At 41.6% G+C, this 12,009-nt stretch overlaps 2 protein-coding genes across 2 annotated transcripts; one reads left to right on the top strand and one right to left on the bottom strand.

The window, feature by feature from the left end:
* The first annotated feature begins 1,834 nt into the window (after positions 1 to 1,834).
* On the top strand, positions 1,835 to 3,344 carry LOC115270233 (corepressor interacting with RBPJ 1). The gene is made up of 3 exons (XM_029879489.2): positions 1,835 to 2,036; positions 2,103 to 2,386; positions 2,596 to 3,344. The coding sequence occupies exons 1-3, from the start codon at positions 1,965 to 1,967 to the stop codon at positions 3,242 to 3,244; spliced, it is 1,005 nt and encodes a 334-aa protein (XP_029735349.1). The 5' UTR covers positions 1,835 to 1,964; the 3' UTR covers positions 3,245 to 3,344.
* LOC109430674 (COP9 signalosome complex subunit 1b) lies at positions 3,254 to 11,361 on the bottom strand. Its single transcript, XM_019706755.3, has 5 exons — positions 11,329 to 11,361; positions 11,022 to 11,148; positions 10,558 to 10,872; positions 4,457 to 5,488; positions 3,254 to 3,586 (listed from the first exon to the last, which is right to left on the bottom strand). The coding sequence occupies exons 2-5, from the start codon at positions 11,043 to 11,045 to the stop codon at positions 3,506 to 3,508; spliced, it is 1,452 nt and encodes a 483-aa protein (XP_019562300.1). The 5' UTR covers positions 11,046 to 11,148; positions 11,329 to 11,361; the 3' UTR covers positions 3,254 to 3,505.
* Between the last annotated feature and the right edge of the window lie 648 nt (positions 11,362 to 12,009).

Genomic DNA, 12,009 nt, shown 5'->3' on the forward strand with positions numbered 1-12,009 from the left:
GAACAGATTTTTCAAACATTGAATAATGCTGTTTATTTCATAATAATTACCAAAAATTTCTCATGATAAACTAAGGAAAGATAGATTCACGAACTATGTCCAAAGCAAAACTTTTTAGGAGCGTAAAAGACTCAATAAGCTTACAGAATTTCATACTTTGATTGGTTTAAACATAGAGTGTTTGTTTGTATTCCGCGGCGTCGCCGTCGTCGGTGGTCATGCCTTCGTCATACTGCAGTCACTGCTGATTTTATCAGAACACAATTTCATATCTTAATTTTCAGAAAGCACAATTTATTAATAGGCCTAATTCATATAAGTATTGACTTCTGGGAAATTTTCTTTTTTCAAATAAAAGTTGAAACAGTAGTCAGCCCAGTCAGCGTCACTAAAACGGCAGCAGGAGTAGCATCATCGTCGCGACGCTTGCATAATCCGATGGGAATGTAGTGTGCAGATGGTAACAGCCGCCAATGTTTGGATTTATTTTCAGGCTGGGACATTTATTATAACATCCTTAATTGCTTCCTAAAATTCTTAAGTATCCCGTAATTGCCGTAATGCTCCATTCTGAGGCAACGCAAAGCTACAGACTGACAATACTGGCCATCACGTGATTTTGTTTACACAGCGTTTGATCAAGACGCCGCGACGCCGGCTGTATAAATGTCATGACGGGCTAAACGTCACTTTCAATTTGACACTAGCGATCACTGCAATTTGAATTTACCGTGTAATGTTTTCGGTCAAGTCTCGGAATTGAGTGGCACGTCGGTTTAGTCGGTGCTTCATCGTCGCACTTATAACAAAGTATATAAATATGTACCAAGGTAAGAGATTCCCGCAAATGTCAAAAATGAGACTCACCAACACATCTGCGTTAGTTATGAAAAGTTGGTGTTTTTACACTAAAATGTCATTACTTCAGTAAAGTTTGTGAAGTGTTGTTAGTTTGGATGTTTCTAAATGCTGAAAAAATATGTTTAGAACCAATTAAAAAAAAATTGTTACCGATTTTCAAATGGCGATATTTTCTGTTTTATTGCATGGAGGTCACATTTAATCCAGTCAGATGCAATTAAATAATAGCTTTGGGAAGATTCAAAAATTACGTCCATCGTTTTTCGGGATTTCTAGACCCCCCCTCCCCCTCTGTCACGCAATTTCCCTATACCTAATACACGAACTGTCACACTTCTCTAGACCCCCCCCTCCCCCAAATGTTGGACGTAATTTTTGAACGTTCCCTTTTAAGATGGAAGTGCTTAATTTCTTAAGAAAGTTTGCTAAATAGTGATGTGCCCATACAAATCAGCGCAAACTTCATAACCACAGACAAACAGACGTATCACTTGGAACAAATTGCGATAAAAATCATCGTCACGAAAACATAATCGCCCAATGCTAACCAGGCTGTGTTACGCAAATCGCTCAGTAGGTGGCAGTAGTGAGCAAACGTCAAACAGGAGCAAAAACGATGCGAGCGCCGTGACCGAGCGATTTGCGAACTACAAAATATTTGAACTATCCGTTAAAAAGGGTAACGATGAGAAGTGAGTAGAGTGAGACGTCTGTTTGTCTGTGTCATAACTATTTTTTTGCTTTTTTCCTTTTCCCACTAATCCGTGAATATTAGCGGGAATCTCTTACCTTGGTATTAAGATACTTTGGCACTTATAACCGCGCAATGCGCAATATTATTATTATATTACACAACAGTTTTTTCTGTGTATGCGGGATTGCCTCAAAAGAACTCAATTTTGCGTAGTTTGGCGGTTTCGTGTATAAGTGACAGTTTGTTCTTCAGGCAGTTTGTGTTACTGTTTTTAAGCGTGCCTAGTTCGTCATCTGCAGATTCTGTCAAACGTTTGTAAACAAAGGAAAGAAAAATTTTTGCTTTCCATCGCATTCTTTACATTTTTATCCAAGAAAAAAACTGTAATTGTGTCCTAAAGTATTCCAAAATGGGGAAAGGCTTCAATAATTACATGTGCAAGAAGTTCTTCCATCCAGCCTCCAGAGATAATCTGAAACGGGTAAGTTTTTATTTTCGACGCAGTAGATTTTGATTGATTCTAAACATGTTGATACAATTTCCGCAGGTATGGATGGCAGAACAACAGGCGGAGGCCTACAAAAAGAAACAGGAGGAACTCCGGAACCAATACGAAAAGGAGCAGGAACTGCACGACAACAAGGCAATGCTGAGTAAGGAGAGCAAGGACAAACTCAGCGTTAATTTTATGTACGAGCTGCCTCCGGGCATGAAGAAGGAACGGGAAAGCGGACCGACCGATGAGGCCGAGTACAAGTTCGAATGGCAGCGCAAGTACAATGCCCCGAGGGAAAGCTACTGTAAGGGGGACACGGAGATTCGTGATCAGCCGTAAGTTGGAATATTAAATGGAAATGGAAATTTAAATGGAATAATTAAATCAAATTTTGATTTTTCGGATTGCTGAATTCTAAAAGTGTAGCCATAAACTCATGTCATAAATATCTTTAAAAATATTAGGTTTATCATTAATGTTTCGATTTCTGTTATAATTTGAAAATTCATTGAATCCATTAACACGCCTTCCCATTTTATTCCAGGTTTGGAATCCAAGTTCGAAACGTGCGGTGCATTAAATGCCACAAATGGGGACACATAAACACTGACAAGGAATGTACCATGTACAGCCTGTCGATGAGCGAAGCAAAGAAAATCCATTCGGAAGCGGAAAGTAACCAAATTCTCTCCAAAAATGATCTGGAGCAAGGCCTCCGTGAAGATGGACTTGCAATGAAAAGAAGTGCCCAAGAGTTGTCCACTTCGCACAAACTGGTGGAAGAACCAGGCATGGATAAAGTTCAAACGGAAACCGACTTTCTCAGATCGCTCTCGACGAAGCAGAAGAAGAAATTGCTGAAAAAGTTGGAAAAAATTGAAAAGCGCCATAAGCAGGAGAAGAAACACAAGAAGAAGCGCAGATCTAGTTCCAGCTCATCCAGTAGTTCAGACGATTCCGACGACGAAAGGGAGAAACGATCGGCAAAGAAGAAGTCGAAAAAGTCCTACCACAAAGACGAATCGGACTCGGAAGCAGATGACAACCGAAGAAGGTCGAATAAGGATAGGCCCAGGAAACGGTCACGCTCGCCAGCACACACCAGCCGGCATTATGGCGAAAGCAGCTACGCTAGGCGAGATCGTGATCGTTCTCGTTCGAGGAGCCCAAGGCGTGATCGCAAAAGGCGTTAGATTTAATAATTATTTGTAATGATTCCGGAGTATTGTTTATTTTGCAAGTTATAATCGGTATGACATATCAATTACATTAGTGGATTTGTGTAAGTATTAATTCTTTTTTGCTCTGTCAAATTCGAAAGCCGTTTATTCTGAATTCTGTTATTTCAATGGGACTTAAAAAAATCTACTTCCAAGGGTAGCCATACGTGTTCTACGAATCGCATCTTATTTTAGTTTCCTCTTGAACCGAAAGAAAAAATCATCCTCATTCAGTCAGTTACGGACCAGTGGTGACGAGGATGATCCCGTAGCTGGAAGAATTTCCGTAGCGTGGCTGCTCTCACGGGGTTGATTCTGTAATGGAAAAGAAACAAATTTCAAACATCAATTCGAACAATTGTATAGGTATTCTTTAATTATGAATTTCGATTGCATTCCTTGAATAGTAGAACAACTATAAATATTAGAGTGGGTCATCGTTCATATGGAAAAGTGAAAAATTCAGTGGTATCCCATTAGATCAAAGCTTTTTTGATCCCATTTCAGGACCTAAATAAGTGTGCAAAATTTGGACACGATCGGTTATGTCTACGTTTTGCGCATCGCGTTTGAAGTTTGTATGGGGTTTTACATGGGAAAACTCACTTTTTTGCATTTCTCTCATAACAAGCTCGAACTTTTCCAAAACCGTGTAACCGTTAAAGTGAAAACATACCTTAGGGTGTCCTGAAAAACTTTGTCGAAGACCGCGAAGTGATCTGATGCTTATGAAAAAAGTTATAGCGTTGGCATTGCTTGCCGAAACAGCATGATTTTGTTGCTATTGTTATTCCTTTACATGTTAAAACATAAACACATGCATGCGGTTCGTTGGTTATAACTATTTTCACAAGCATCGGATCGCTTTGCGGTCTTCAACAAAGTTCTTCCTCGACTATCCTTTTACAGCATCGGTTAAAAAGTTTCAGACAAAAAATTTCAACTTATGGCTAAAATGCAAGTATGTTTTCCCATACAAAATCCCATACAAATTTCAATTGCAATGCGCAAAGTGTAGACGCAACCGATCGTGCTCAAATTTTGCACAGATACTCAGGACCCGAAACGGAACCAAAAAAGCTGTGATTTGAGAAAACGCTTCCGATGACCCACACTAATAAATATATACATAAATGGCATTACAAAAAAGGAAAATCATGACTTGTTTGAGTCTCCGAATCTTACCTTAACATGGATGTGGTGCTTAACCATGGCAGCTCTCAAAATGAGCATCCGCGAACGCCGCTGGAACTCATTGCCCACGTTGATAGCCTTCTCGAACGTTGCGCTGCGATGATCAGCATCCTTGGCGTACAGGATCTTGTTGTGTGAATCGATTCGGGCCTGGATTTGTCCTTCCAGTATCAACTGCATCAGTTCGTTCTCGAGGGCCGCTACCGAGCGATTGAAGGCTGTTGCCATTTTTCGCATGTCAGCGGACATGTACGGACTGAAGTACTGCACCAAGGCTCGGTTGCGAATTTGTGTGTAGAGGGCATTCACGTGCGGTGCAATGTACATGTCCAGCAGCAGGTTATCCTTGATTTCGTCGAGCAACTTAAGGCAGGACGCATACTTAGATTCATAGAACTTGAAAATGATGTCACGCAGCTGCGGCTCCAATTCAAGGAAAAGCTTGAAAGAGCTGCTTGAAATAACGTTCTTCAGTTCCTGCCTATCGAACGTTGCCAGGGCGCAGAGTCCACCGTACATTGCCACATTATTTGTGGAAATCATTTCCGGAAAGTCACACAGATCAAAGTTTGCCTGCAGAAAGTGCTTTGCGGCCGACTTGTACTTACGTGTTGCCAACTCAGCCAATCCGGCGGCGCATTTTAGGCGCGTAATTACAGCTTGATTAGGATCCTTATCCTTGGAAGTCTCCGCCACTTCCGTAGTATTCTCTGCTTTAGCCACGTAGCTCAAAACGTGCGACCAGTTTTGCAAATAGATCGAAACTTTAATTACGTTGAGGCACATGTTTACCACGTGCTTGCCACTGGTGCAATAGTCACGAGCCCTGGAGTAACATTTCAACGCATTGGACAGATCGCCACAGTTTAGGTAATGGTCTCCGAGATCATCATGTCCACGTCGGATGCTTTCCTTGATGGAGTTTGCTCGATAGTTCTTCAAGTCGCAATCCAGTTTTTCCAGCTTCAGAGCCGATTTCTTGCTCTTTGTTTCAACCCATGCTTGATCGAAGCTTGGTATATCCTGAAATTGACAAAAAAAAACATTAAAACTACTCTGAATTTCTCGATATTGTTGAAATGCATGATACCACAGTTATCGATAATTATGTTATTTATAAAAAGATTCCTGATATTTCCACTGAGATGTGTTGGCCGACCCCCGATATCTGGTCAAATTACACGATCCCAAAAGAAACACACGGAACACTTCTACGGATCACAGAATATTTATTCGGTGTTTCTACAGAAACAGTTGACTTATAACTAAAACAAATTGCATTATAAACAACACAAGCCACATACTACATCAATCTGAATAATCATCCCGCATTTCCTAAGACTCCATTTCATTGTACAACGTACAACCCTTTGTTCTTCTTGCCTACCACTATTACATCGTTTTCCTTCATAATCACACACTCTTTAGTTTTGATGCTCACACTGAATCCTTTCTCAACGACACAACTAATGCCTGGTTTAGACTGTTCAATTGAAACGAGCATGTGAGTTGTAAACTTCTCAAACACGTTCAATCCAATGGAATGGCGTGTTTAGACTGAGCAAATGACTTGGGTGTCCACTTGCATGCTCTTGAATGCATCTCAATTGAAGCAAGTGTTTACATTCTTCAACTCGTGCGGTGCGTAAGCAAACTGAATTGAATTCTTCAGCTCATTTGCCAGATGACTTGAGTTCAACTCACACGAAACGCGTGTTCAAACGGGACAAGTGAGATGATTTCGTTTGACTTGAACAAAAAAGTTGAACATGTTCAACTTTCGTTCAAGTCAAGTCAGTTGCTCAACTGTGATGAACGGTGGTGTTTACACGTTCGATTCGCATTCAATTGGGCATTTTCCATTGACTTGAATCAAGTCATTTGCTCCATGTAAACCAGGCATAATGCCTGGTTTAGACAGTGCAAGTGACTTGATTCAAGTCAATGGAAAATGCCCAATTGAATGCGAATTGAACGTGTAAACACCACCGTTCATCTCAGTTGAGCAACTGACTTGACTTGAACGAAAGTTGAACATGTTCAACTTTTTTGTTCAAGTCAAACGAAATCATCTCACTTGCCCCGTCTGAACACGCAATTCATGTGAGTTGAATTCAAGTCATCTGTCAAATGAGCTGAATTCAATTCAGTTTGCTTACGCACCGCACGAGTTGAAGAATGTAAACACTTGCTTCAATTGAGATGCATTCAAGAGCGTGCAAGTGGACACCCAAGTCATTTGCTCAGTCTAAACACGTCATTCCATTGGATTGAACATGTTTGAGAAGTTTGCAACTCACATGCTCGTTTCAATTGAACAGTCTAAACCAGGCATAACAGACAACAAATTGCCAATCAGTCCTGGCACGAACAACACATTTTTAATCGGAATCACGTGTTTGCCATTCTCTCTATTTACCGTCAATCTTCCTGTACCAATTTCTCTTGCAAAAATTTCCCTACCATTACTATCTGCCAAAACAATTTTTCTTTTACAAACCACTCAACGCTTTTCCAGTCAAATGCATCAAACAAGCAGAATCCAAACACCAATCTTCTGCTGGTTCCACTTCTCTACGTTTTCCACCTGCAGTAGCAGCAAAACAAACATTTCTGTCGTCGTGAGTCAGCTGCCGCATCTTCGATTGCACCGTTGAAACTTTAGCTTCTTCTTCTTCATCATCATCGTCGTCGTCGTCACTTACATTCAGTTTGGGACAATCTCGCCAAAAATGCAAATTGTGCATAAATGATGTACAGAGAGCTTAAAATGCCAGTTAGGTGAGAAAATCATGTTAGCAGTGAACAGGAAGCGCGGTGGGAAGAACACGTTTGAGCATAAGCTAAAAATTGGGTCAAAAATAAAGGTCCTGTTAATCCTCGTTTGGATAGATTAATAATGAAGGTATTTGAGCACTAGAAAAATCCGTCTAACTTACATAGAGAGGTTTATGACCAAAAAAGGTATTATTTCAAATTCCAATGTTCATCGTTGCAAAGAATGTTTGAACTTGCGATGCTATAGGTAGTAAGCAGAGACAGCAAAAAAGAAGCCCGAAACAAGAATCATCTCTCGAGTCGACTCAACTCGACGTTGGGCTTATTACCGAGACCCACCTGCAATCTGGCGATAGCTTCTGGCTTCAAAACATCATTCGACTTGATCGCACCAACTCCAGAGGAGGGCTGGTGTTTCGAGTATCGTCAATAACTACAATATTTCGTTCTTTTAGAAGTCCGCGTCTTCATCACCGAGCAACTTGGCATAGAGGGGATTAAGCGGTTCGCTGCTGCATATTATCCTCGGCAGTGCATGAACCATTACTAGGCTGGGAGCTAGGGGCGGGACAGCTTCTAATACCGACTCTAATACTGCCTAATAAATATTAATGTCTTAATCTTAACCGTCCACCGCAACATTTTTTGGATAGTATGCCATGACTTTCCATGTCACAACTAACTGTCACGTAGGCGAGAAGAGGAAATAAGGTTTGCCCGTGGTTTTCTGCAGTTTCTTTCAATTGAAAATTTCTTAATTTCTGTTTATTTGTTAACAGCTGTGAAAACAATCTGAGCAGCAACTTGTATCATCGGGGATGAGGCTGTACTTAGGGGCAACAAAAGAAACGGCTTCGTCAAATTGGTCGAGGAAACACTTTTACTACTGTTTATTGTTAAGTTGGATATTCAATGAATAGAGAAAATATTGTGTATGACGGTGCGTTTTTCATTTTTTCCAATAAAGCAGTTCAGTTTTGTTTATCCGAGGTGTTTTGAGCAAGGATATCGCGGCTGATTCTAGGCTATTCAGCCAAGCCCATCGAATATTGAATAACGAATACTTTCCGGTTGTGTGACCTAGGCAAGGACCTAGGTGTTGTATCAAATCTTCAGATTGGAACGGGTGTAATATTTACATAGGCAACGAACAAACTTTTGCATAATAGGCGTACGTACCAACGCTATCACTACCTAGATCAATTTGGCGATCATGTCCGCCAGCGGTATGTCCAGAGAACATTCTCTTGATATAAGAAGCACGATCCAGAACGGCACCGAAATCGACCAATTACTTATTGCTCTATTGGTAGTCTATAGTGCTAATTTATTTATTCATACAATATTACTACGATACAGCACAGATGTCCGATTCATAATAGCTCATTGACATTTTTTTTTTCAATTTATTGTGTTGTCATTCCATATTGATGCTGTTGAATCGGCGTGGCTTACTTAGTTCAAACATGGTTGGGATCTGGGATTAATATTTCCTAATACTTCTAATACCGCTAATCAATATTAGAGCTGTCCCGCCCCTAGGCTGGGAGTTACTTTCAAGAACGACCTAACGGCTCTCACTAGATCAAATGCTCGTTATTGGAGTTTTGTCATTGTAGGAGGTCTAAACGCCATGAAGCATGGGGAAACTACCGGCGGAACCAAAACCGACGACTGTTTTACGATCACTCAACATGATCTGTACACTGTGCAACATTCAGACGAGTCCATCTTCGTCTATACGGCAGGAAACCCCTCCACCTTGGACGTGTAGCTGTCAAAAATGGGCTTCTCGAAACCAATGATACTCAAGGACCTCCGCTCCGATCGCCATCCGGTGGTGGCTGAAATACAAATCAACGTGGTTCCTTCACTAGCTTACCAACGCAAAAACTATCACTATCAGAATACGAAAAACGGATTACGTCAAAAAAAACAAACGCTATGTCCTAAGCGGTGCATTTTAATAACAAACGCGCTCCGCAACAAATGCCTGTTAGGCGATGAGATGAAAGCAATAAAACAAACATCGTTTGCCGTGTCTGTGTCGATATTCCGGCTTTTCTGTAGAAATTTTCGACCCACATCATTGAATTCATAAGCATTTGGACGAATTAGGACTCTTGCAAACCTTAAAATCAAGTTTTAGTTGTAAAACAAGGCGAAAATCACGATGTGAACAGAACGAGACAAATATTCTTACAGTTTTTGTTGCAAACAATCTCGAGAGCGATCTTTGTCCTTATCTGCTAACGAAAACACAAAGCGTTGTTGCCGTGCCTTTTTTGCAGCATATTTGTCGTTTGCGGTACCATATTCTGCGTACACTGATCACTATGTGAACTGGGTGGTCTATATGCGCAAACGCTGGACCAAAACATCGAGGATAATTCGCTGCTCGACACCGAGGAGGACATCGACCAGGCCCTGGAGGGTCTTTAAAGAGCCATTTCCGTGGCAGAGCGTCCGGCGAGTTCCTGTGACGGGAAGTTTGTCGCTATTGATTACCTTATCTGAAAAATATTGACCAGATTGCGTAACATCCGTAGACGCCCGTTTCAGAGGAGATGGCTGATCTGAGCAGGCAGATCGCTTCTAGAAAATTTCGGACGTGTTGTCCAAAATCTGGATGGCCGTTAACGACCTTTCTGGAAGCTAGTTCATGTATTGGAGTCCCGTCCCAAATCAATTCCTTCTCTGGCAATAATTCACTTTTGACCACTCCGTTCCAAAAGGCAAACGAGATCGGCGGCCATTGCCGCACCGCACATTCTAGGCTCAAACTTTCTTAGTCTATTCCATGAACAGGTTGCGCAATGCGTCCACAATATAGATGTCTCCCCTAGGATCCTTTAGCATACAGTCCATTTCGACCTAGCCAAGGGTCAATTCAATAGTAATTAAGGTTAATGGGTAAAATACCCGTCATCTTTCTACCCGATAACCCACCCCCTTCGCGTCATGATCCTTTCCCTTGCGGCAACCCAGCGCCTCAACAGGACCAGTCTAATACACACGCAAGATGATCATTGGCAAAGGAAGCTGTCAGTCGGAAGCTATCGAGCAGTCGCGTCTTATATCACCCTTAGCGACACCACTCTTACACTGTGTACCACAAGCGTGCCTTTTTATGGTGCGTGTACTCAGTACACGATGCGACCGCTCCCGAGTTAACAACTATGTAACGTAAGTGCATAGAACACTAAGATAAGAACCAAGCTTTATCGCAGTTGAAACGTTACTCCAAAAAAAAAGAAATTACATTTGACCCTGATGAAGCAAACACCTCAACCGGTTGTCCTAGCTCCACTCACCTGAGAGCTCGACTGAGCCGCAACATCCGGAAGTGTACTGCCGCCGGACATGTCAGCGAGCTTCTTGTGCAGATGCTGGTAGAGCGTCACATTGTACGTTGTAGTTACATAGTTGATTGCCATCTTCAGGGCTTCCAGACGAAGCGTCGAGCAATGGTCCGCAATGTATATCAACCGGTGCAACTTGGCCAGTCCAGTGTACTGATTAGCGTATACCTCCAAATCGATGGAAGGATTTTCCACGATGTACGCATCCTCCTCGTTGTTCTCGTTGTCTTCCGGCTGAGCATCCACCTGCATCGGTTCGACTGCATTCTGGCGATGAAGAAAATTGAAGCTACTTATTTGGGCACACCTCGGTTACCTCACAAAGGAAAAACCGAACTCAAAATATTACAATTTTCTTTAATTTATTCGTTAATTTATGTCAAATGTGATCAAATATAAAAAAAATCAAAACTTACCGGTGCAATTAGTGGTAATGGCATGGTAAAATGTAATTTTATGATAAAATTTTGAACAAAAAGAATATGTTGTTTTGAAAACAGGAAACTTTTCTGCTCGATGTCGGCACTGATGGGCACTTCACTTCTCTAGTGGTTTCGCAGCGCGGCGTCACGAACACTAATGCAAATCTACTGGTTGAAAATATGCCCATTTGGTTTTGCCGGGAACAGCTGATTTTTGTTTACTATTTTCAACCAGTAACTCAGGTAGTGTTCGTGTAATGCAACGTGTACATACACGCAACACCACTAAAAGCAGAAACCACTCTTCACTCTTGCTTGCTGTCAAAAACTGTTTGGGAGAAAGTTCGGTCAGTCCCGGGCTGCCAGACGAAAATTTCCACGCGCAAAACCGGTTTGACTACACGGAGAAATTAAATATTGCAAATTTCACCCAAATTTGCACGCTAAGGTCGGATTACCCAAATATGAGTAACGTTTACCCACAATCACCGAAGAGTGCACAACCTCATTTTATGGGTAAAGTCTATAGACCAGGCCCCTGGCATCAATGAAATTTATCGTAGCCAACATCTAACTGCCTTATACTTATTGTCTATCCGGTTGGAATCAAGACCGACATTCTATCAAAAATTGCCATTTTCTTGGTCCACAAGTGTCGCAAATGTTTCGCATCTAGTGCGCTGTGTTGCTGACAACAACGGGAAGGATGCGCACTACCTTTGACATGATTGAAAAACGTCGCGAGTTTGGTCGCGTCGCGACTTGATTGTGCGAAGTCCGGTTTGGTGGCGGCCCGACAATATATTCGTGCAAATTGAAACGAGCGTGTAATCAACAAACGCAGCTTTTATTTGATGTTGTGAGCCACACACGAAATCACATTTACAATGCGTGTTTGTTGGGTTGCTTTATTCAACTAATCGCATGCTCCTCTTACCGTACATTTAATATTAAAGCGAGTTTGAAGTGCTTTGTGATCATA

The sequence above is a fragment of the Aedes albopictus genome, chromosome 2 (genome assembly GCF_035046485.1).
Source record: "Aedes albopictus strain Foshan chromosome 2, AalbF5, whole genome shotgun sequence".
NCBI lineage: Eukaryota > Metazoa > Arthropoda > Insecta > Diptera > Culicidae > Aedes > Aedes albopictus.